The sequence below is a fragment of the Zosterops lateralis genome (assembly GCF_965231275.1).
Source record: "Zosterops lateralis genome assembly, chromosome: 7".
Classification (NCBI taxonomy): Eukaryota; Metazoa; Chordata; class Aves; order Passeriformes; family Zosteropidae; genus Zosterops; species Zosterops lateralis.
Window position 1 is genome coordinate 34,485,494 of NC_139767.1, and position 25,443 is coordinate 34,510,936.

Below are 25,443 nucleotides of genomic sequence, written 5' to 3' on the forward strand. Positions count from 1 at the left end.
AGGAAAACGTATGTTCTGCCTGTAATTCAGAGAGGCAGAGTATTTACTGTCTGAGGCAAAAAGGACTTACTGAAAATAAAACGGCTCAATCCAAAATTTCATTTTTAACCCCCCCAAACCCAGCCACTTCACATCACCAGAGGAATTTATATATCTCGGTTTAACTTCTTTTAATTTTGCTAGTGTGCTTTGTCTTGTGCCCAGTCTAAGAAACTGGGATCCTCTCCAGCTGCTCCCTCCAACAACAAAACATTTATTTGATGCTTTCTTTTAAAATGCAACTAGAAAGAGTTGTTTAAAGTATTTAAATAGCCTTCCCATCAGTATATGAGGCCATGCCAGAGCTGTTTTCTGCTTTGGGTCTGCCTCATTGCAAACCTCCAGAACCCAAACTTGATGTAAATCAGTAATTCCTTGGCATGTCCCAAGAGGCAAAAGGCAAACCAGTCAGTCCCACTCTTCTTCATGGAAGTGCAAGCTTCCCACAAGAGTTACAAAGTTGATGCTTGAGCATGTCCAGAGGATGACAACAAGGTTGTTCAGGGGCTTGGAGCACAAACCCTGTGAGGAATGACTGAGGGAGCTGGGGTTGTTTAGCCTGGAGAAAAGGAGACTCAGAGGTGACCTTATCACTCTCCACAACTCTCTGAAAGGTGGCTGGGGTCAGGTGGGGGTTGGTCTCTTTCTCCAGACAGCAGCTGACAGAAGGAGAGGACACAGTCTCAAACTCTGCCAAGGGAAATGTAGGCTGGATATCAGGAAAATTTTTTTTACAGAAAAGGTAATGAAGTATTGGAATAGTTTACGTGGGAAGGTGGTGGAGTCACCATCTATGGATGTGTTTAAGAAAAGACTGGATGTGGCACTTGATGCCATGGTTTAGTTGAGCTCAGGGTTGGAGTGGACTTGATGATCTTAGAGGTCTGTTCCAACCTAATGATTCTGATTCTGGAAGTTGGTAACTCAGTATCTTGGGAAAGGATTTATGCCTGAGGGCAAAAATTTTTAGATCTTTAGATCAGATGGAATCTGAAGGTGATACAGTCTCCTGTGTCCTGCTGCTGTTTTGTGTCATTGTGAACACATCCTGCAGTCTTGCAAACACCTTGGCTTAGCTGGGGATGATTCTCTAATTCACTACAGGGGCCACAGGTCTAAAAGTGACATGTTGTAACCAGCCCAATTAACATCTCTCCCCAAGCATGTGGGGTAGTCCTTTGCTTTCCCCATCTTTCTCCTCAGAGCAGTAAAGCTGAATCAATCTGACATATATGGGGCTAATCCACCCCATTCTCCCATGATCTCACCTCCTCTGAAGTCTCCCTTAATACTCAAATGGCTTTTTTAATACTTGCTCTATATATCACAGTGCAATATATCCCTGGCTAATTGTGTGAGAGTGATTTCTTTATGGGAAGGTTTCAAATAAAAAATAGGACCTGGAGAGAACAGGGCTATGAAATGCTGCTGAAACCATGGGGTCAATGCAGGCTGAGCCTGTGCCACCAGGTTTCCATGTAAGTGCTGCAGAGGGGAGGTTTCCAACTCACAGAGAGCACTGAAATGACCTACTAATACTGAAATTTTGCTTGTCTAGCTGTTTGGGCTCCAGAAAAAAAAAAAATCCCATTTTAATTTTTGGAATTTTTTTTTCCTCCCTCCCTAATTCTCCATTTATAAAAAAAAAAAAAGGATAACTTGAATTACCAAACAATTTAGCTGTAATGAAATGTGCATGTTTGTGAGCACCTGAGGGAGAAGATGCTTGAGTCAGGTGTTCCCAGCAGGGTTTTTGCAGCTGTAGATGGGCAGTAGGCTCAGCTCTGCTGTCAGATGGTGAAAGGGACAGGAGGAGACAAATTTGCAGAGCCCTGAGACAGCAAACTAAGTAAAAGTAAGGCACAATTTAAACAGATGAAAGGGAAATAAATGTATGTAAAGCAGTCAGGAAAATAAAAGATAAAACCCTGGCAGAGGATTAAATGAAAACTGTACAGTGTTTAAAATGAAGGAATTTATCAAGACTTTAGCTCACACAAGCAGCAGGTAGTGCTTAAAAGTGAAAAGTTTCTGTGATGTGAAGAAAATGCTGCATGTGCAGGAAGCAGCTGATGTCCAAAGAATGTGTTGGCTTTTACCACAGGATTAAAAAAAAAAAAAAAAAAAAAAAAAAAAAAAAAAAAAAAGAAGTTTAAAAGAGCAAGGTTAAAAAAGGTTAAAAAAGGTAATGGTTTCATATTAGCTTTGAGGAACAAAAGGCATCTTCAGCCAATTTCTTCATAGACAGAGGTGAGATATCAGATCTTTTTCTTAGACCATTTCCCCTTTTGGTATTTTGGTGCCAATGGAAATGCCAGAGCACAAATAGCTTCCTGCTACTTCTTTATAGAGACCTGCACAGCTTTTTTTGGTGTGTGAACCTTAACCCTGGTGTCAGATAAACAGAAATATCCTTCTCCAGCTCCTTATACTTTCCCCCTTCCCATTTTTCCCAGGTGCTCTGGATCCCCATCCTGCTCCAATGCAAACTTTCTCTCTCCAGTAACTGCTTTGCAAGAGGTTACTCTACACCTTCTAGGACTGGTAGCTCCTGCTGAGTTTTTTCTTTGTTCATTTTCTTGATTTATGAGGAGATATCACATTAGTCTTTTTTTTTAAATTAGAGTCACATAATCCCCCAAATAAAGAGCTGAATCTTCTGTAAAACTGCTGAAAATAATGTAGCTTTGGAGGGACGTGAGTTGGAAGCAAAGGACAGTCATAAAAGGATTTGGAAGGTTATTTTATATCTGCTGTACTGGAAAGAACTAACGCTGGTCTTGTTTAGAGTGCTTCTAGGAATCGTGGGATTATAGAATGATTTTGGTTGAGAAGGACCTTAAATCCCATCTCATTCTATACCCTGTCATGAGCAGGGACACCTTCCACTATCCCAGGGTTCTCCAAGCCCTGTCCATCCCTGGACACTTCCAGGGATCCAGGGGCAGCCACAGCCTCTCTGGGCACCCTGTGCCAGGGCGTCCCCATCCTCACAGGGAAGAATTTCTTTACTCAGACTGAGTCTTCTACTCAGACTTTACTCAGATAATAGGCTAAGATGTTCCATTTCTCACTGACCCCTTGAATTCATCCCCTCTACGGATGGATGACTATCTCAGCACTGCTGGAAGCTTTATCAGAACAGAGCTCCTTGTCCTGCTCAAGGAGAGGATCTGGAGAAGCAACGTAGGGACTCGAAGGGAAGCTGTGCTGAGTGCAGCCAGGTGGGAAAGTCAGTGGTGACAGATGGCAGTGAACATGCTGCTGTTTCCAGAAGGGCTCTCACTGGTCCTACTGGACCCAGACTGTGGGCTGATGTAAATAAACTACTCGTCCAGTGTCCCCTGAGTGTGTGGAGTATCCTGTGCTGAGGTAGAAATGAACTGTTGCTTTGCCAAGGAGATGAGAGCAATTTAGCTCCTTGAGCTAATTTAGAAACCAAAAGTTAAAATCTCCCTTGGGGAGAGACTGTTTAGGAATAAAGCTATTGGCTAATTAGGCTTAATTGCATTGTCTTGGGACAAGTGATTTATTAGGCCAATCTAGACCCATGATGGGCCTGCAGGGGTGTGTTCTCGGATTCACCAACTGCATGGCAAATATCCAAGAGCATTTTTTAACTTTGGAGTGAGTCTCTGGGAGAAAAAACGAGGGAGGTTAATGTGCACTCACATCATCTATTCCCATTCTTATTTCTTTGGCTCCTTTTATGTGGCTCCCATGATTGTCTCCTTGTTCTCTGTCGAGCATTTTCTCTCTCTCTTCCTTCAAATCCTCCCTTCTAATTAAGCTGTGTCTTCAAGCAATCTCACCTCTTTTCTCATTTTAAATATCCTTCTTGTTCTTTCCTCCCTGGAGGTCTTCCCCCTTTTGTTTTGTCATCTTTGCCCTGGCTGGATTTTAAGGAGATTGTAAAGGTGCTGTGTGTGAACTCTGCACCACCTATGGGATAGTCGGTGTTGCTCTCATTCCCTGAGTGCACTTCCATGCATTTCCCCTCCTGGATCAAGCTGAAGGGACATCACTTGGTGCTGTCCCATGGTCCTGCCCCACTCCCAGCCTCGGGAATGAGAGGGAGGTGTCTCTGTTCCTCTGTTCCTTCCACATTTGCTCTGCCTCCCCTTTCTCATCTCATGGTGTAAGACACAACCGCTCCAACACATGAAAGGAACCCACAGGCTCAGCCTGATGGAAAGGTGAATGTAGCCTGGGGGCAACTCTTGCATCCTGTTAACGAGCAAGGAAGGGATCCCGGGGCTCTCCTTGGAGTCTGGATGGTTGCTGTGATTTTCCCTGGCACTTCAAAGGCCTGTGTGTTGTTATCTGCCTGCTCTCTGTGCCTCAGTTCTCCACTTCCAGGCAGGTAGATTTGAAAGCACTTTGCTGTGTCTTGATTTTTTCCCAATAAGACAAAGCAGCGAGTTTCATTCCTGCTGAATGATTTTACAGAAATGCAACACTCGTCCTGGTGTTACACACCTCTAAGAAAATGGAAAGAAAACCTTCTTTGCCTGCTTTTTCAATAAGTCACAAAAAGAGGTGTTATTTCTTCTCTTATTCTTATCAATTCATCTGTGTGTTTCTGTAGCCACCTCACAGAACCTTTCTATATTAGGGAGGAAAGGGTTTATTTGTAATGAAAAAAAAAACTCTGGTAAATCTTCTGCCATTTCCACTAAGAGCTCGCTTACCTCTGTGCAGAAATGTGCTGGAACTAATGCAATTTTGCATCTGGGATTTCCTACTAGATGTTGACTCACTTTCAGTGTTTGATCATTTTTCACTTTTTCTACTTCAGAAATTTTGGAACTTTCTACGCAGCTTTCCTCCCAAGATTCTCAGTTAAACCTGTAGTCTGCAAATGCCCCTTAAAAATGAGATTTGCTCATGCTTTTGTATTGGTTCATTAGACCACAGTGGGGAATTGTGTCTAATTTCTCCTTACAGAATGTGCTTTGATGTCATTGAAATTGCTCCAAGCTGAAAGCACCAGCAAGAGCCTTTATGCTTTTGTACCATTAATAGTTACCAGTGTTCTCCCCATTTATGTCCTTTGACCATATTCCTGTGATTGCCAGCTGTGGGTTCAAGATGGGGTTTTGTGCCCTGGATGTTCCCAGAGTTGTTTGTGTCCCTGACCTGGCTGAGCACCTCTCTGGCTTTAGCTGCAGCTCTGGAGTCACAACTCACATTATGGTTCATGTCTCAGCCAGCACCTAACTCAAACCAAAGGTGATTGGAAAGTCATTGCTCAGGTTAAGGAAATAATTCAGGCTTGTTACTTCTTGCTTAGTTGGCATTCTGGGTTTGTGCATGGGGGGATTATGAAAGGATTCTTCTTTTTTTATTTTTTATTTTTGTTTGATTTACCACTTTTGCCCATTTGTTTCCACATGTTTATGGGGTTTCTAGTCCTCAAACTCCCTCTTTCTCCTGGTTAAAACTTCTTTAAAACTCAACAAAGATAAGGTCTCACCAGGTCAGAAACCTTCATATTTTTCTTTTTCTTTTGTCTCTCTTAATCAAATCTATTTTATCTTAAAGTCCAGCAAAAGACATCCACAGCCTGCTGTCTTTTATTTCTTACCCATCTCCACAAGTCTTTGAATCAGGAGCTTCCTGGGGGCCTTCATGACATATATTGTCTATTCTTGCCCACTCGCTGCAAGCCATCCTTCCTCTCACTTTCCATTTGTGAAATACTTACTTTCACACCTCTTTGTCCCTGCTGGTAAATGTTTGCTGTCACAGTGACTACTCCTCATTTGTCACCGGAGTAATTTTCAGTGCTTGCTGGCAGCTGCCTCTTGCTGCCTTCCACTGTGTGGAAACTGCAGGGCAGCTCCAGCCACAGAGAGCTCACTCGAATGTCTGAAGAGGAGTTTCTAGTGGGATGCTGAGAGGAACACAGAATCTTCCCTTTCCTTCTCCTTTCCCTAATTTCTCAGTTGGCACGACATCAATTCACTGATCTAATCACACCAGTGCAACTGTTATGGGAAAATGTTAGGGTTCTTTCTGTCCCATGCCATGAAAAACAGCTGCTCAACGTGAGGAATTATTTATTATTTTCTTTAGCTGTGTACAGATTATTGAGAAAAATGGAATGGTTTCCTACTGAAATCTGGTTTTTCAGCATTCCCTCTTGTTTTCACTGACAGTTTTCTGAGATGACTTTCCAGCAACACATTCTGAGCTATGGCAGGGAGATTTTGTCAGGGTGTGTTGAAGGTCAGAGTTGCAGGTAAAGTTATTTTCTGACAGGAGAGTAAGTCCATATAAATGTCCTTATTTGATGTTTCTCACCTGCTTCTGCAGTGAGAAGAGCTTGGAGCTCCTGGAACTGGTGCTGGACTTCTTGACAAACGTGACATATTTACATTGGACCTCATGTTAAATCTATTTTTGACCCCATAAGACTTCTAGTTTATGTGCTAATGAAAATTTGGGCAACCACAGCCCAATAAAGAAAGACGCCTAAGGAACATTTTTCTTGTTTTCTCGTGATGGATGAAATTTAACCTTTTTGAAGAGAAATTCTTTAAAACAACTCTGAATGATGCCCATTTCTGTTCTCCCTTAATTATTTCTTGTCTTAGACTTCAGCTGAAAAGACTTCACCCGAGTTTTCCTCCTTCAGTATCACTTAGTGAATGTTTTGTAACACAACTACTGGATTCTGTGGCAAATTTGCTGGCAGTTGAAACTATGAATTCAATTAGTTCTAGCCCCTGCCATAAAAAAAAATCTCATCTAATGTGGATTGTTTCTTGTTTCAGGCAAAGAGCAGAGGTGACAACTTACATTTTAGCTAATAAGAATTCTGGTATGATAAAGGTCTTGCATTAATATTGTGATTACTCTGTTCAAAAATAACAAAGACCCAAGGAAGCGCAACTTCCCAGATCGTAAAAATTTTATGTTGTATTTCAGTCAGATACATTTATTATTTAGAAATCTATCTAGATATCCTCTCCTGAAAGATTTATTCAAGGGATTGCAGAAACTGTATAGTTCAGTAAATGCATCATAGTAATCAAAACTATCCAAGTCTCCTTTAAGTCAGAATTCCCATTTAAAAGTAGCTCTAGGAGGGATTGTTGCTTTCACTTGTTTAATTTAATCTATTTGAAATAGTCTAGAAAAAAAATTAGGGAATTCTTAAAGAATATAACATGCTTTTTTTTTTAATCACCATAAAATAATTGAGAGCTATTCAGTACTTTATAAAAATCACTGAGAACTTTATTAATATCTCTATGAGTAAATTGGCTCCCTGCTTGATTTTTAATTTCTGGTGTTAGGCAGAATATTCAATTTCCCCTTACTAAATGTGTGAACATACTGTTGGCTCTATTCCCCCTTTTCATATATCTGATATCTGGCCAGTGAAAGTGTTATATGAGCACTTTGTGATAATAGTTGTTCATAAGCTGATTTAACAGTTTTTAATTCAACTTCATTAGCCTTAGGGGGTTTGTTTTTTTTTTGTGAAATCTTCTCCTGGGATTTAATTTAGGCTCCCATTTTGTCTGCTGTTGGATCATACCTTCCTTTTGCCTGATCGCAGCGAATGAAATTATCACCCCTTACCGCCAGCGCCTCGGAGGTTTGGTGGAGAGCCCTGAGAGGCTCCAAAGGGCCCTGATTGGATTGGCAGCATTGCAGCCATCCCTCTTCCTCATGCCCTGGCCACAGCAACTTGTTTCCTGCTACAAAAGGGAACTCAATCTCCTTTTGTTTTGACCTGGAGGGGTAATACGGATGGACGTGTCGAAATTGGTGCATTCCCACTTGTGTCGAGCCTAAAAGGCTAACAAGGTAAAAATCAATCCAGGAGGAGTGTGTGTACCCTCTGTCTTCCAGCACCCACGAGCTGTAAATCACCTTCTACTGACCAAACAGCCCAGGTTTTTCACCCAAGAGCCTCTCTAATGGCAACAGTTTTGTTAAATCACCCACCTCGAAGAGTAGCGAAGCTCAGGGAGCTGAGAGCTGCCCAGCTGCTTTTGGAAGGAGGGTGATCACTCAAATCTAGAAGTTTCTTAATTCCATCCGTTGCAATTGCATAGTTTAGTGTCATTGTTTGAATTATGAGACTTTTTCAGGATTTGGGTCTTTGCTGTTAAAACTTGCTGCTAGGCAGAAAGTGAGTTTAGCTATTTTTTGACCAAGACAAGCCTCAAAATAGAGGAGAAAAATTGTCTCCCTTTAGATGGCACTGAAAATGCAAGCCTCTTAACAGAAGAAAAATGTCATGCTATTAGCCTCTAATACAATCACATTACTTTGGTCCTTTGACAAAGTAAAGCCTCATTGATATTAAATATGAAAAGTTACTACTTTCACAGTAGCAACTTTTCATAAGGAGTTTTGATTTTTTTTCCACTGAGTTCTAAGAGACTGGCCCATTAATAATGTATGGCGCCGCTCACAAGTCACATATGCTTAATAATTAGGAAACATTTGTAATGAGTTGAAAAGGGTAAGGAAAGCAGCAGAGTGTGTGCAAGTCCTAAACTACAGAAGTCTGAGGCTAATAATTACCTGGGCTTCAAAAGCTTTTCAAATCCTAACAACAGATCCTACTTAAAATTAACAGGCACTGCACAGAAGTGAATAATGAAACAAGTCCAAGCTTACCATTTGGGATAAAGGATAGCTAAAAGATATAAGGGGAAAAAAAATAGGCTTTAAATATAGCTTCTGGCAATCTTGGCAAAGTTTTCTGAAGGAGACTGTGAGAGTTAGGTTTGAGATATTGCTGAAGTCTAACAGGGGTAGCTGCTATAACTCCCTTAATCCCCTGTGCAAATCCTAGTCCTTACTGTGGGGCTACTCCATACCTGACAGCTTCTCAGTATGGGAGGAATTTCACCTACACAAGGGGGTTAAAATCATTGAATTTTTGATTTCAGTGATGAAAACGGGAGTTACTTTTTTCCATTATTCTTTGTTTGGATTGAACAGAGCCCTCATCATTTCAAACATCATTTGAGATGTCCTTTCTCCCTTTCAGTGAGCTGTCAGCAGGGAGGAGCAGGACTCTGCTGGGGTGCTCAGTGTGGAGAGGGTGGGGTGGAGAGGAATAACATTGTCCATCCACTTGGGCTTGTTTGGTTTCAGCATAGCTGTAAAATACCATGTTGAATTAAGAAATAGAAATACTGATTTTTAATTTTTTAACCTTATCAGAAATGCCAGTTAAGTGATCTAGATCAAGAAATTTATTAGATTCTGAAATGAATTGAAACCTAACACTGGCAACAACTTTGAGGGTGAAGTGATAATTTGGGGAAAGGCTGACCAGAGAGGAAAAAAACAAGTGACATCAGCTTTACCTCCACATACCCTTTCCTTATCTGCATATAAAATAATCCTGTATATGATACTCCAAATAAATCTACCTCTTCATCCTTACATGGTCCTCATTGCTAAATATATGAGCACATTTTTACAAGTATATTCTCATCCCTCACTGCAGAGTTCAGGCTGTCCTGAGCAGAATTCCTAGAGATGAGGGCTTAAGGCATGGAGAGACCAAATGACTCATCAATGATCAGACAAGTCTGTGATAGCAAAGAAAATTGAAACTCCTTCTCAAACTCCAGCCAGTGAGCCAAAAATATGCCATGGAAAGCAAGGAGCAGGTTTTTCTGTTTTCTTAGTTGGTGTGTGTATGTGTCATTCTATTTATTCTGAATTTTGGCATTGAATCCAAAGAAACACAATCACGTTCATGTGCTTGCGATAAAATTAATGCCATAGAAATTAAATTAAAACATATAAAAATTGCAATTAGAAGGCTGCAATAAAATTAATGCAGAGTAGAATGCAAAAAGTCGAGCCCAGCTGTTGAGCCTGGGGACCAGGTCTGTGCACAGAGGTTGTGGAGAGCTGTTTGTGGATTTGGGTGAGAGTAAGGTGACTTTGAGGGGATGAGAGAACTGCCTTTGTGAGTTTGGTTTCTGGCATTGACCTTTGAGTGCAGCAGCATTAGGAGATGCTCCTGCTGAGGACCTGAATCCTGGGTACTTTTTCTCTCTGTATTGCATTACATGGAGCCCAGGAAACTGGAGGAATGGACTTCAAAATATGGAATTAAACTTTCAGTTGAGCTGGAGATTCGTATATGGATGTAAGGCATGTTCAGAAATGTTGTTGGGTTTGAGGAGTTGATTGTACCATTTGGTTTGTTTTTTTTTGGTTTAGTTTGGTTTTTTTAATCCCGGAATTTGAAATATGAAAGCTGGGCTTTGGGCATGGTACCACCACGTTCTCCTTGGCAGAAGGATGATGGTCAAACACGGTCAGATGTGGGTTGTTCCTACCTCCAGGCTGGCTCCAGCCTCCAGGCTTTTTATTTACTTCTGTACTTTAATTTCTAAGACCTCTTGGGTGTTTTTGTCACATATTTCCTTCTAATAGAGTGATATTTGAGTCACAATTAACCCTTTTCCTCTAAACTTGTGTCACTGCACTTGTGCCTGTGGCTCGCCCATCTTAGGTCTTTAGGGTGTCTTGAGCCATGGCTGTGCTCTTCAACCAGCCAGTTATGCCATGGACATATAGAACTGCAAGGAACTGAAATTAATGATTATTTTTGACCCTTTCATTTTTTTCCCTGCCTTTGCAGACATGGCATAAGTTCTGCCTGGCTCTGTGTAATGAACTTTGGGAGCAGTGACAAGTCTCATTAACTCCTCAGAGCTGATTCTTTCTCATGGCCGGAGCAGCAGCATGAAAAAAATCAAACAAATCTTTGCCAACACCTGGATGCTTTTGCAAAATTAAACCAATGTGTGAATGAAGAGCTTAGCTGCCACCCAGCAGCTCCTTTGTGGACACAGCCTGGCCCCAAACTGCCTGTTTATGATTTGGCTTAATCCATCCTTTCATAAACATAACATGCTTTGCTGGTATATGCTCCTAATATAATCTAAATAATGACTATGAAATTTCCAGCTCGCTTTGTGACCTGATAAGGGAGAGGAGACAAACTGCTCCGTGCCCAGGGAAGCTGGAAGATGTAAAATCAAGAACTACAAATTTCACACTGTATTCCTGTAGCTTTTCAACTTGCCTTCCTCTGGATGTGAAATGATTATCTTACACAATATAATGACAGGATACTTCCAACACATTACCCTGCACTGTAAAAGCTGGGCCACATTAATGATATTTCCTTGTTTTCTGTACCACTACTTGAGAGTTTCTGTCTCTTTTTCTTGCTGAGAATGGAAACGAGACCCGTGTTGCTCCAGGCTGTAAATTATAAATGAGTAGCATGATCATCTGTAATGCCGAAGCAAAGGTCAAAGGAAATTTTTTTTTGTATTTTCTCTGTGCTCTTTAACTGGATCTTCTTTGATGTTTACACTGCACATGCATCACGGTCATTATATCCCGCACTCATTAACTCGGCTACAAACGAGATGACTCAAGCCATGAACAACCAGTGCTTCAGTCTAATGCGGGCAGAGATGAAGGAGGAAAATGAGCTAAATAAAAATACTTATTGAAGGGATTGTTCCCTGGTGTAAATGTCCTTGAAGAGAGTATGACTAAATAAGGGGATACTGTTCCTTTCTGCAGTCGTTTTCCAGCCCAGCAAACCTTTGTTCATTGATTTGTGAAACAAGAGAATATTTTGGAGTTAAAAAAATAAATAGGAATTTGAAAACGTTTCAGCAATATTTAATTTTATTCTTTCTTGTTTCATGAAACCAAGCTAATAACAGTTTGCTTCAAATCTTATGTGGCATGTGGAAAAATTCTATGCAAAGACTGGAAGTGGCAGAACTCCCTGGGAAAGTCTCAGTGTTATCAAACTGTGAGGGCATAGACAAGGTTGGATGGGTCCTTCAGCAACCTGGTCCAGTGGAAGGTGTCCCTGTCCATGGCAGGGATTGAAAAGAGATGCTCTTCAAGGTGCCTTCCAACCCAAAACCTTTCTATGATGGCAATGGTTTTATTTGAGGCATAGAATGGAACAATCTATTGTAAAAGTTGTTTTCTAACAAAAGTAGGCTTGTAAGAACATGCTCACCTTGCAGAAAAAGACACAACTAGTTTGGCACTAATTTACTCTCATTTTTGGCAAGATTTCTCGATGGATTTCAAACATACTTTTGCTCCAGGATGGAGAGATGTTCTCTGTGGAGGTGTTCCAGGAGCACCTTTGCTGAGCAGCCTTGGGAGGCTGCGGGGGATACCTGGGACTGGCAGCAGGATGCTGCAACTGAAACTTCTCCATTACTGAGATAACAATTTTGGTTGGTGATGTGTTAAAGCAAGGGCTCAGTTTGGATAAATTTGCATTTTTTAATTTCTAGTGGAGCATTTGCTAGATTAGACCTTTATCTCCTTAGACACTGATTTTTAACACACTTCCCACAATGGGTTTTATCTGCTGTGGGAAGCATGTAACTTGACACTCCCATTGCTAACATATTTAAGGTGTTTTTAATCACAAGCACATCATATATGGCTTTTCAGAACCTTCCACTTTACATATTTTGCCAAAAGTTATGGGTTTAAATTCAGAATCTATTTAAATCTTGATGCCTTTGTTTCTGAGGCATGAATGGTTGAAATGGCGACTGCACTTCAAAATGCTCACTTTGCATGCAGAGTAACAACTCTTTAATAAGAATTTTTACTGCAGTGAGTTAATGTGCAGTTTTATTGCCTATTATTTTTAGTGAGCATTTATAAAGCGTTATGTTTGGGGTTTAACACCTTAGCTCTCTCCCATCACAACAGGTTGAAATTTGGCATAGCGGTGGCAACCTTCATTTCAAAATTTTCACAGAAAATTGTAAACAGCAAATCGCTATAATTTGTGAAGATTTTGTTAATTTCCATGCTTTGAAGCCTGTCAACTTAAATGTCAAATAACGTGACATCCATATGGACCATTAGATCAATGAGAGTGTAGGACCAGAGCTGCCTCAAAGTGCACATCCTGCAGTGACACCTCTGAAGTTCTAGAACAGCCAAAAGAAAAAAACTAAAAAAAGAGAAAAAGCAAATTGTCAGATTATGGGTAGGAAAGGGCAAGACAGCTAAAACTATCTTAAAAAAAAAAATGAAAAAATATCCTTCATTCTGTCATTTTGGAAAAGTTTTGAAATTTCGCCTTCCAAGTTGCCTCCGTGGTGCTGCAGCTGAGATCTGGGTTGAAGCCAACTTCAGAATTAGCGAGTTTTGAGCATTCAAAGTGCAACCAGAGAGCTTTTCATCAGCCCTGCTCTGGGTAATGGCCTGATTGATCTGTATTTTGTCTTTGCTTTCTGGGTGTGGTCCAAGCAGAACCACAGTATTGTTCTCTCCTTCTCACAGACTGTTAGTCCAGATGTTTTATTTCCTATGGATTTCTTTTCTGCTTAAAACTTTTTGAAATTAATAGAATGTGTGTGCTGTTGATATCAGTAGATTATTTCAGGAACATACAATATTCAGGGTTTACAGTGCAGACCTGTCTATATATTAAAGAGTTCCTATAAAATAACTGAAATATCTTTTATGATTCAAAGCATCAGTAACGGAGTCACCCGGGCAGAGGCTCTGTTGTACTTTATTCGGAGTGTACTCATTTTGGCAATGTAATATCTCATTTAAAATGGATGTATATTGCACTATTAATTTTCATGGGTCTCAGAATAATAAAAACATCAGGCAGCAATAAAGAAAAAAACATGCCTTTTCTGTAGACCCTCTGTTTAGATGCAGCTCACAGAAGTAAACATAAAACCTGTGTTGTTATACAGAAATACGAACTACCTTGTTTTACACTCTGCAGTATTCATATAACAAGTTTCTAACTCAAATGTGGTCTTTATTCTGCAGAGCTCAGCTCTTTTAGGCAAACTACAAAATGCTCCTTTAGGGAGGGGTCATGACTTTCTTTTCCTTGTTTGCTTCCAGGAAGGCTGATCTACTGTGACCTTTACATACAGATTTTTTTTTATCATTACAAGTTTTGCCAGGCTTCACTCCTAAAATTTTGCTATCTGACATGGGGAAAACTGAGCAAAGCCTTGGCAGAAATGGTGTCCAATATGTCCAGTTCTGGAGAACTGAGAAGTTCAGGAAGGAGTCTGTGATGGTGGTTTCTTGATATTGTAAAAGCATTAGTACAGGGGAATCTCGAGTAGGACTGAGATTATTATATAGTACTGATTATTATTATATATATTATATAATACTGATTACTAATCACTGATATCACTGTGTGCTGAGTTAAGAAGTGGAGAGCCCAAGGGAGGTGGGGAAAAATTCCCTGATTTTGCAATATTGGTTTTGTCTGCAGTGCCCTGGCTGTAGGTGATCCAGCTGCTTTAGAAAACTGTTTATAGCAATGCCCTTTAACATATTTTCCATTAAATGTAAGTTCATAATGTACTGTCATTTTAATGTCCAAGCTCAGACATGTTATTTTTTAAATAATTATAGTGGCTTTTTTTTCAGGAGACGATCTTAAAATAAGGAATATTGCATTGAACTGGTTTGGGTTTTATTTTAAAAAAAGTTTTTTGAAGAATAAGTTTCATTCAGGAAGATAAATTTTGCAACAAGGACAAAGCAATGCCCACACAATCCTCTTTCCAAGATCTTGTCTGCTTGTTGTTGACCAAAAACTCCTTTTCTTGGTGAAACTAAGATTTTATAACTCTTTTTAGCTTACAGTATTCATTAAAATAAGTTTAAGAGCAGGGGGAAAATGGTTTGGATTTAATGCCTTGGAACCAAACAGTGGAAATATCTCTGTACTTTTTTTTGTTTGATACGGTAAATTCAGGGAAAATTGATATTGTTAAAACCAATAGTTAATTGAAAGATATGGTGTGTTTTACCATTTGCAGTAAAAGACAAATTCTCAAACGGTAGTGTTAAGTTTTTAGTGCTAACTCCTTATAGAATTTATTGCATTTTTATATCATTGTTAGAGATAAAATGTATTATTAGAAATGCATATATTGCTTCATCTTATATAATTCTTAATACTCAAAGCTAAATTAAAAGATATTAGGCTTTCTATTAATTTATTTTCTTTTAAAAATCTTAGGCTAATCGGCTGGTGGGGCCATGAGTACAAAACCCGATTCCTCATGGAAAACAGTATGTACTTATACAATCTCAATTTTATTTGATTTATTTATATATAACCAGCTTCACTTCTGCAGTAGTTTGAGGAGAAAGGACAGAACTTTTCATTTCCTCATTTATGTTAAAAGCATTAGGCTAAACTCATCCTAAATATGTGAGGCAGTGGAGTTAACAAAATAAATGTTGGAATAAATTTGTGTTTGGGCATAAGGGTTTGACTGTCTGCTTCTAGACATTTTGCTGAAATACCTTCAAAATGCAGATATAGAATATGGATGAAACTATCAAAGTATCTCAGTGAATTAAATTCATGAGTCTCTGAGGAGAGAGGATCTGCTATCAGCCACTGGGGTAATACCTTTCTTCAGGATTAGTTCCACTGGAATTAATGAGAAATTATACAAATAAAGGTAAGGCAACCTGACATAAGTCATGAAATCCCACTAATGTTTCAGCATCTCCAAATTTCCTGCACTAGGGAGGGATGGGTTTTAAGACAAACCTGCTCTGAAATAGTGACGTGTTTATTGTCCCACCACAAAATGAGAACTGCTTTCCGAATCTGACAGCTAGACTGTCCAGCTCCAGTTTAAACTATGGCAGAGACAATATCCTGAGGGATCAGGATGAGAAAGGAGTTGTTTGGTTTGATTGGTTGCTTTGTTTCTAATATATTTTTAATTTTCTGTGGCAGCGTCCATTGATGTGGCTTTGGCTGGAGAGCACCTCTCTAATAGCCTCAGTCTGCTCTTTGTTTTCAGACCAAATGCAAGAGAGTGGCACTATGGAAAGCCAGCAGGAGACACAAATTGCCTTGAAACACTGCTAGAAGAAAAAAAAAAAAAAAAAAAAAAAAAAGTTGTTTATTCATTTCCAGCAGCAGTTTAGAGGGGAGAAGTTGGGCATTACAGAATTAGCCAGTCTGCTGTGTGTGAAAAGCGTTTCCTCCGCTCCGGCGCCGGAGCGTGAGATATGAACGGTGACACGGAACTTACAGCGAGGCTTTTGTAGATTTATTAAATAGATTTCGTGAGATTTCACAGCCCAAAGTCTAGGCAACTCCACTCCTGAAGTGGCCTGAAGCTACACTTAGCTGCATATGCAGCCTCCCCTGTGTCTCGTCAGCTCAATAAAGTTAAGGAACGTGATTCCTTGCTCCGCGCGAACGCGCCTCTGCTGACTTGGAATTTCTCTGCCTCGTGCCAGCCTTAAAAGAGATTCAAGTGTAAAGGTGGTTTTAACACACACCATTTAAACAAATTAATTGCCGTTCTCTGGTTCCCATGAAGCTGCTAATGAGGTCTTCTGCTGGATAAAATTGGGCTTCTCTCGAAGTTGAAAGTATTAGCTGGGAATAGATTACTATTCCCTTTTAATGACCGATTCCTACGGGCCACATTAGGGAAATATTTTACTGCGTGAGGACAGGCTTCAAGATAAGGTCCAATCCATTAAAATGGAGAAATCAAAAACACTAATATGAGTTATTCATTTTCCAGAATTACAACTAAGTGAAGGAATTAATGGATTCCGGTTATCAAATCCTCCAATTTTACTGGTCTGTGCCTTGCATGCCAGTTTAGAGGTAAGTAATTGCTTTACTTTGAGCCTGAATTTAAGAGTATAAAAATGTTTAATGAATGTTATGTGTATTATTGCTGCCTTCCTTAAAGAAAACTGTGAAATATTTGAAATTTGAAAGAGAGAAGTAATGAAAAGCAAACAAAGTAACCCCACAGCCCTGAGAGACCCAGACCTTTAATGAATATGCTCACCTCCTCACATCTCTCACTAACTGCTGGAGGACCCCAGGTTGGACCCAGAGTGTTTGAGGTTTGCACCTCCAGACCTGAACTCTAGCGATGTGTTTGTCCCTGCTTTTAGGAGCTCAACAGAAAGAGCATCTTTATCCCATAGAAATATTCAGGGTTCAAAATCATAGAATAATTAAAGTTGAAAGAGATCTCTGAGATCATCAAGTCCAACAGTGACTGGTCTCATCCTACTCATGGGAAGGGTTATACCCAGCATCTTCCTACAAAGGAATCATGTAAAAATTGCATTCAGAGCTGCTGCTTCATATATTCCACCATCAAGGCAGGCTTATATCCTTTATGAATTAAAATTAGGTGTCCTAGGTGTCCTGGATCAACTGATCCAGTGGCTCAGGGAACCTGTTCTGGCTTTGGTTACAAACAGAAGAGACAGAAACTATCTGCAAATGTTTCCTAAAAGGGGAATTCCTGAGTGTGGCATAGCTCCAAACTATCTTTTCTTTCATACAATCTTTAGTTTTCTGGTGGTCAAAGGAGCAGAGCCCCATCTCTGACCTACCTCTGTATAAATCACTGACACTGTGGGTTTGGGAAGGGCAGTCCTGCCGTACAGAGCCAATTCCTCCTCTGAAGGTGTGATCCATGTGCTGAAAACCTCTGATCCTCACTGGAGAGCACAGCCCATTCCTGTTGGAGGGCATGGAGCTGTTCCCCAAACATGTGTTTGATGTTCCAGCATTTCTCTTAAGGATGGTTCACCCCTGAAATCAGGACTCTCACTCTCTGTGTCTCAAAAAGGGTGTGTTGCTCAGATTAACCTGCTATATGCAATATATTCTACTATAAAAACATCCTTAAGCTGGTTTTCAAGGCAGCCTTAGGTAGCAAGGTTTTGCCATCAGCAGAAATGGCAGAAATTTATTTCTGGTTAGCATTCCATAAATTCTAGTGGAATGGCAGAGCTGATGCTGGAACAAAGAGCAGTGTCCACATCCCTCTTCTGTATTTACTGAAAAAACAGCATCTTAAGCAAACAAAGTCAGAAAATTACCATTTGTGATCTCTCCATCTTACATGCAACACTGAAGGACTGCAAAGGGCACAGCCATACTTCTAGGTCTGCCTGACAATTTATTTTTTTTTAGCCCTTAAACATCCAATATATTGTTTTAAACTTTGTGTGACCTTCGAGATAAGCTGAAAGCTATTCTGCCATGACCCAGATTGTCAGTGCTCGGGTTTGTGTGGGCTGGTGTCATTTAGCCCACTGCAGGGAGCCTGGAACAATGAGGGCTGAGCAGTTTCCATCGCCTCCCCTTTCCCTGCCCACATTACCTTTTGGCACAGCCAGGATTTCCCAGTGCTAATTGCTCTAATACAGTGGGAAACAAAATAGTTTTCATGTCTGGCAAGAGATGGCTAGTGAAATTGCATGCCACCTTCACTGGGACACATTAAGCAGAAGGCAGTGTTTCCAATGGAAACAATGAAAACTGCAAGTGTTAATGGATGTTATTCCTCAATAATGTTTAAAGTGACTGTTATGGCACTAGCTGCTGCCTTTTATGGAAAAAAGGGGAGCGCTCTACAGACACATTTTAAAGACCTTTTTCAAAAAATTTCACCCAGGAGACCAAGTATTCCTTGCACAAAGCCTGTGGAAGCAGATTTTTGTGTGCAGCCTAAGGAGATCCATCCTTCACACTCCTGCAAATCCTGGAGGAGCAGGAGGCAGGTCTGTTTTCCCTCTAGTGATGCACTGAACAGTCCTGTGTCTGCTCTGCCTGCCTGGGTGGAGAGGAAAGCACCTCTAGATTTTTGTTGACCTGTGCAACTGCTGACTGTTGGTGGCTCTGGTCCCTGTCACATTTATTCCCTTGCAAAGTTTGACAGAATCCACGTTCCATTTCACAAAAACAAAGGCAGGGGTTCTTGGTTTTCTGCAGCATCTGGTAACTGTGACAGCATCAGGGAGTGGGGCTTGGGATGGTATACAAAACAATGATTTCCAGATGCTGGTGGAAACCAGACTTTGTTGTATTTTGAGTAGGATTTCTCAGGTACCTCTCTACAGTTTTCCAGGTTACGATATAAGTCATCTTAAAATTGTTACTTCTCTAGTGTGGAACACTGATTTCTTGAGAGTGAAGATCATGGATATTCATCCAGGGCACTGCCTTGCCTCTGATTTGCAGCTGCAATCAGTGGAGAGAGAACTGTCCACAAGCATTGATGTGCCAGGATGTGATCTGAAGTGGCTGTTGGGCACTTGCATGTCTGTATCTTGTCATTTCCCCCTGCAGCTAATTCCATGGGAAGAAGGAAAGGAAGGGTTTGAGGAAGGCAGGGGTAAATTACTTCTGGGGTTGCATTTCCATCATTCCCTGTAATGGAGCCTTTCCAGAGCAAAAGCAGAAGCTGACCCGCCTTCTGCTCCCAAATTCCTCTACCACATCGATCAAATTTGTATGGCCAAACAGCACTGCCATATTCAAGCAGTCATTTTTGCATTTTTGCATATTTTGTGATATTTTGAGAGTCTGAAACTCACAAGTTCTTGTAGCTGTGCAAGAGCACAGAGTATTTGAAAAAGAATTCAGTGATTTTTTTGGTTTTTTTCTTCGTGTGGACTAGAGAGACTGAGCCTGTACAGGACTTAAAACTGTAAATTCAATGTTAGTACACATTTTGTGCTTTCATAGACAAGAACTTCTACATCACTCATGATGTTTCAGTCTTGGCCCTGGGATTTTGTTATTAGAGTCATTTAATTTGGAAAGGGCCTCTGAGATCATTGTGTCCAACCATCAAAACAGCACTGCCAGCCCCACCATTAAACCATGTCCCCAGTGCCACACTCTCGTGGTTTTGAATTCTTCCAGGGACATTCCTGCCATGGACAGCCTGTTCCAATGCTTGACCACCCTTTTAATTAAAAAATTCTTCCTAACATCCAAACTAAGCCTTTCCTGGTGCCACTTGAGGCTGTTCTCTCTTTTCCTATCATTTCCTGGGAGAGGAGAGAAAACTCCACCTGGCTGCACCTTCCTTTCAGGGAGTTGTTGAGGATGAGAAAGTGTGTACCAAAGGTACATACAAGGGAAAACTTCCATGTGATTTTGAGTTTCATGCTGCACGGTTGCACCTATAGAGGATTTGTGGATTCTCTTTAGACTTGCAGGGGAATGGTCTCAGCAAACTGGCTTTGTGTGCAAGTCATTTCTGCAGACACAGATGCTCATGAAACTTTTAAACAGTAGGCACAAATATCTGTCATTATCTAAAGCACAACATTATCTTGTGTTTTCAAAACCCCAATCCTGCATTGTTTATGTAAAATGTTTCTCTGCTATTACTACTTGATTCCAGTGATAATGTGTAGAGAAATCTTTATTTCCTTTTCATTTTCTACAGCACCACATTCTCATTCTAACAATATCAAATCATCACAGGTTTTTAGTCAGACTACGATGAAAGCATTGAGGAGGAAATCCATTCTGCTCACGGGTTACCTGGAATACCTGATAAAGCATTACTACAGTGAGGATAAAACAAACCCAGAGAAGCCCTTTGTAAGAATAATCACACCATCTCAGATTGAGGAGAGGGGATGCCAGCTCAGTCTGTCGTTTTCCCTTCCAATCAAATCTGTGTTTAAGGAGCTGGAGAAGAGAGGAGTAGCTGTAAGTAAATCAAACTTTATCTTCTTAACAAGTTACAAACTATTAATTTGCTTTTATTCAACTGTAGTCTCATATAAGGCAAAAAGCCACTAGGATAATTTCTTACGATTTCAATTTTTACTTGTGCAATCAATCAAATGCATAGAGTTATTTTATAAATTATTTGTTAGACTCTGTATTGGCCTTTCACTGTTTATTTCCAGTAGTTCTGGGGTCACAGCTGTATCATGGGTGCATCAGGATGGGAGGCACAGCTACAGATTTTCATGAAAAAGAACTCTGAACCTACATCTGTCCCCGTCTTGATCCACAAATTACCAAAATCTTTGTGAGGCATCGAGATGGAGCAATGGAAGAGCTGCCATTTCCTTAGAGATGTGTTTTAACACTCAGAAAAGGAAGCCAGTGAGCAGCATTTCCCTCTAATGACACAGTTACCATCGAGCACTGCTCCAAAAGAATAAAAGTGAAATTTAGGGCCACGGTCTTTTAGGTTATGTATGCTGCTGCTTTGGTGCTGCCAGGGAATTCCAGGAACTCCTGCTTTTAAGAGGGCACAGGGCCTCACGCTGTTGGCTTGTCTTTGCAATGCAGTGATATTTTTCAAATAGAAGAGATTATTATATTCAGGAAAATGTTCAAAATCAAAGTGAGGGGAAGAAAAATTCTGCAATGCCTGTGCCATTACTTGTACCTTTAGAACAAGACACTCACATACTGGAATGGGGTTTTTTGTGCTTTTTTTTTTTTTTGGTCATCTCTGTGCCTCTTCAGCTCTGTGTTGCTACAGGCAATAAGGCGAATTTTGGGGTTACATAGCCCTCAATGGCACTGCTAAAGTCCTGCCCATCCTGAGCTTTGTATAATTTTTTTAGGCAAAACTACTCTTACTAAATTTTTCACCATCATGCTCCTCACTGTAGCTCCTTGAAGATCCCAAAGGCTTTACCCGTGATTCCTTGTCAGTCCAGTCATTCTTTCTCCAAGACAAGTTGTGGCATTTAAAAATATAGCCTGACAGATCAACATGAAGTGACCTGGATTTACTGAGTGTTCCCTCTCTGTTTTGCAGTGTGACATGCGAGAACCGAACGCTCTCCGCGTTGCCCCAGTTCCTCTCTACAATTCCTTCCGTGATGTGCACAGATTTATTGAAATCCTGGGATCTGCAATTACATCTTCAAAACAAACAGCAAATAATACTGTGCTATCTGGTTCTTACTGATGGCTCAGCTGTACCTTTTAATCTATTTCTGACTAAGATGCATTTATCGTGCTGAGTGATTCTTTGCTTCGAGTAGACCGAGCTATAGCCCATGCAATTTGCAAAAAAATGACTGTGCTTGAATAGTTATTTACAACAGACATAGTTTTATTAAAGCTCATATTTCCACTCTGCTTTGACTTTGACTTCATGAATTAGTATGCTTTGTATATTTTAATGGGGCCCTTCTTAAACATTTTATGTAGTTTTATTACATTAGCCTTGAGAAGCATGGAAGAATTGCTATCAACTAGAACAGGGATAAAAAAAAAAAATCCCTTCTTTATTATAAAAATTATGCATAATAAAATGTGGAAAATAGACAAATCACCAACTGTTAAAAGATACAGTCCAATTTACATTTTTAATTTAGTGGTTCTATTTAAAGTACATGGTATAGTTGAAAAGTAAAAAGTTGAACAATTAGTTGTTTCAAAACTCCTGACTGCTGCACACCGACTTTTTCAAAGGGCCCAATATTTTGCAATTCTGGTTTAATGAGTGATTTAATTGAAGGATGAATTTACATTGCAGATAACCTCTTTGGTGCGATGCAGTCGGCCAAAACAAAAACATTTTATCTTTCTAGGTAGCCCTGTTGGAGAGGAGGAGCTGGAGAAAGCTGAGAAGAGTTGCAGACCCATGTAAGGCAGCGTGAAGGGCTGTAGGAGCACTCCCTGCAGCTTTAGTGAGGCTTAGCTGGGATTAGGCAAAATGAACCCTGAGCTCTTTAAGCAGCAGCAAAATATCTCATTGTTAACTCATCGTGTGGCCCGAATTTTTACAGAGATTTGCACCAGGCAGGCAAGAGCAACGTAGGAAAAACTGCTTGCATTTCAGCAACTCTTCCTCCAAAGTTGTTTTAAGGCATAAATAACACCTTGGCATAATTGGCAATTAAGCCCTAAAGTCTGTAGCTGTTCACGCAGCGTTTTCCAAGAATCAGCTGAAACTTCCTCTCTGATGATGTTCAATGTGTCTCATTTTTGGTATGAAACACTTAGAAAATTGCATCCAGTAGTGCTTTGAATATGTGAAGAGAGCCTGTAATAAAGGCAGGGATAAACTGATGGGCTAGGACAAGGGGGGATGGTTTTAGACTGAAGGAGGGTGGATTTAGAATAGAAGAAAGCAGTTTTTTACAGTGAAGGTGATGAGACTCTTGGAACAGAGAGGTGGTAGATGCATCTCTGAAAACATTCCAGGCCAGGTTGGATGGGGCTCTGAGCAACCTGCTCTGGGTGTCCCTGCCATGGCAGGGGGGCACTCTTTAGAAGGTCCATTCCAACCCAAACTACTCTGATTCTATGATACTTTTATTCTACTTCAAGAATAGGAAGGATTTTGGGAGGAGTGAGGTCTTCTCCAGTTTCCCTTACAGTTACTTTTGCTGGTTGAAACTTTCACACCTTTCAAGCACCTCTTGCTGCACAAGGAAACCCAAGGACCTTCACAGCACTTACCTGTTCTCCAAAATTCCCCAAAGACGTGCAGTGTTAAAATCCTTGCTGCAGCAATGCCTTTTTTTACTGGTTGTAATATGCAGGGGAAAGCTGAAAGAACTGCAAGTGCAGCATTTGTTAGCATTTTTAGCGCTTGTGAGGAGAAAGAAGAGCTTCTTTAACCAGAATATTGTTAGGAAGAATAGCACAGGAGTTCTAATCAGTTGGAAATCTCTGTCTCACTCAAGAGGTTTTGATTACACTGACGTCATCCCTCCTCAGTTCAGCTGAGGCTGGGTGCCTGTGCTGCAGGCCAGGTATCTGTATTTTTGTGAGTTTATTTTTTATCCTTGCACCTGCAGCTCAGCTACTTCATCTGCCAAGTGACACCATCTTACAAAGGGACCCTTCTCCATAAAGTGACAGCTGATGCAAAAAGTGCTGGGTATAAAAATGTGCAGGTCCAGAGTGTTGGAAAGGGGTTTAACTCAGTGTCAGTGCCTTTGCAGCACTTGGGTGCAGGTGATAACTGGCTTTCATGTCTTCCCTATAAAGTTAGGAAATCAGATATGGATATAAATCATATTATAAAATACCTTATTCTGATAGCAGCTCAAACCCCAGAGGAGTGAGAATCCCAAAATCTCTTTCTAAATAACATCTGGACCTCATGTTTGGACAAACTGTCTTGGCAGTTATGGGGAGATAAACAGGAATTTTCGAGTTTTGAGATCTACTTTTAATTCACACACTGTGAAAATAATTTTTTGTGTGTCTGTTTGAGGAAAGTGAACCACGTAGCAGGTAAAGTACTAAATATATGCAGCTCAGGTTTCAAAGACTAACAGATTAATAATAAATATTTGATAATATTTTGTCTTTTGTAGTATCATTTCAGGCTACAGGTACAAATATTGACTTTACAAATATGTATTTGTCTTCCATTGGATGGATTTGACTAAATTCAGTGCATCAAACCTCACTTATTTCAACTATTTTGAGTTACTCTCTTTTATACCTGTGACCCGTGATGATAAAACTGAAAGATCCTTACATTTATAGGCACAGACATATATAAATTCAGAAAATTATATCCAAAAAGTGAAGGAAGCCTATATTGCAGTTTACTCGTTTTACTGAAACAAAATTTAAGCATAAGAAGCAGTTTCACATGCTCTTTGCCTACTTGAAGTAAAAGTTTTGCAAAATGAATAATACTGGAAGTTAACATTAGGTGTCAGTATTTTACATATTATTTAGCAAAAGAATATCAAGGGAAAGAGCTTCTGTGAAAAAAAAAAAAAAAAAGAATATTGCAGTCTGCTTTTTCAAATGCTTTAAGTTATCACAGTTAGAGTAATATCAGGAATAATTATGTGTGAAATAATTAATTGTATATACCCCGAATGCTTCTTGCTAGTTACATCTCTGATTTAAAATTCAATACCAAGTACCACTGCTTTCTAATTGTGATAACATTTCCTTCTTGGATTGTCTGAAGAAATTACATTTTTCAAATTGAACTGCAGGACATGAGGATCTGCAGATGACAGAAAATTGATACCCAGGTAGAGTGAGAACAAAATGAAGGCGAATGTGAGTATGCAGATCCCTGGTTGTGTGTGATCTTTTTCAGAACAACAAAATTTAAAAATGCACAGAACTCTTAAGCTCACTGCAACTGTTGAAAATATGAGGAAAAAAATACCATAGGATCCATCTGTGCATTTTTAACCCTGTTTTGCCACAGGAGCACCAAAGACAAGGCAAAGTCTTTCTTCACAATCAGCAAAGGATGCCTTTGTCTCCCAAAAGAACAACATACTCTGAGTGAAGAAAAAGCCATGACAGTAATTCTTTCATCTGAGCTTGTGGCATTACTGAGAATGGAAGGATGTGGCTCATTTGAAGGGTTTAAACCCCAAAATGTCCTTGTCTGACAACAACAGGACCCATCTCGATTTCATTTTACCAGCAAAGTGTTATGCATTGGTAGATTAAGCAAGCAAGATGCAAGAAAGGATGGAAGACATTAAAGCAAAGTAATTAACTTTTTAACCTTTGTTAGATATTCCCAAACAGAACTGGGTACAGGTAGGAGTTCCCTGTGAAATTCCAGCTCCTGGGGT

At 40.1% G+C, this 25,443-nt stretch overlaps 1 protein-coding gene across 2 annotated transcripts in view; it reads left to right on the forward strand.

Annotated features, from left to right (window-relative positions):
• KYNU (kynureninase) overlaps positions 1 to 22,006 on the forward strand; it is a 58,481-nt gene extending 36,475 nt beyond the window's left edge. For both annotated transcript variants that reach the window (XM_083864767.1, XM_083864766.1), the window contains exons 11-14: positions 15,110 to 15,162; positions 16,650 to 16,735; positions 20,378 to 20,608; positions 21,681 to 22,006. In XM_083864767.1, coding sequence (XP_083720893.1) covers positions 15,110 to 15,162; positions 16,650 to 16,735; positions 20,378 to 20,608; positions 21,681 to 21,833 — 523 coding nt within the window. In that variant the 3' untranslated portion in view covers positions 21,834 to 22,006. The remainder of the gene's footprint in view (positions 1 to 15,109; positions 15,163 to 16,649; positions 16,736 to 20,377; positions 20,609 to 21,680) is intronic.
• The last annotated feature ends 3,437 nt before the right edge of the window (positions 22,007 to 25,443 follow it).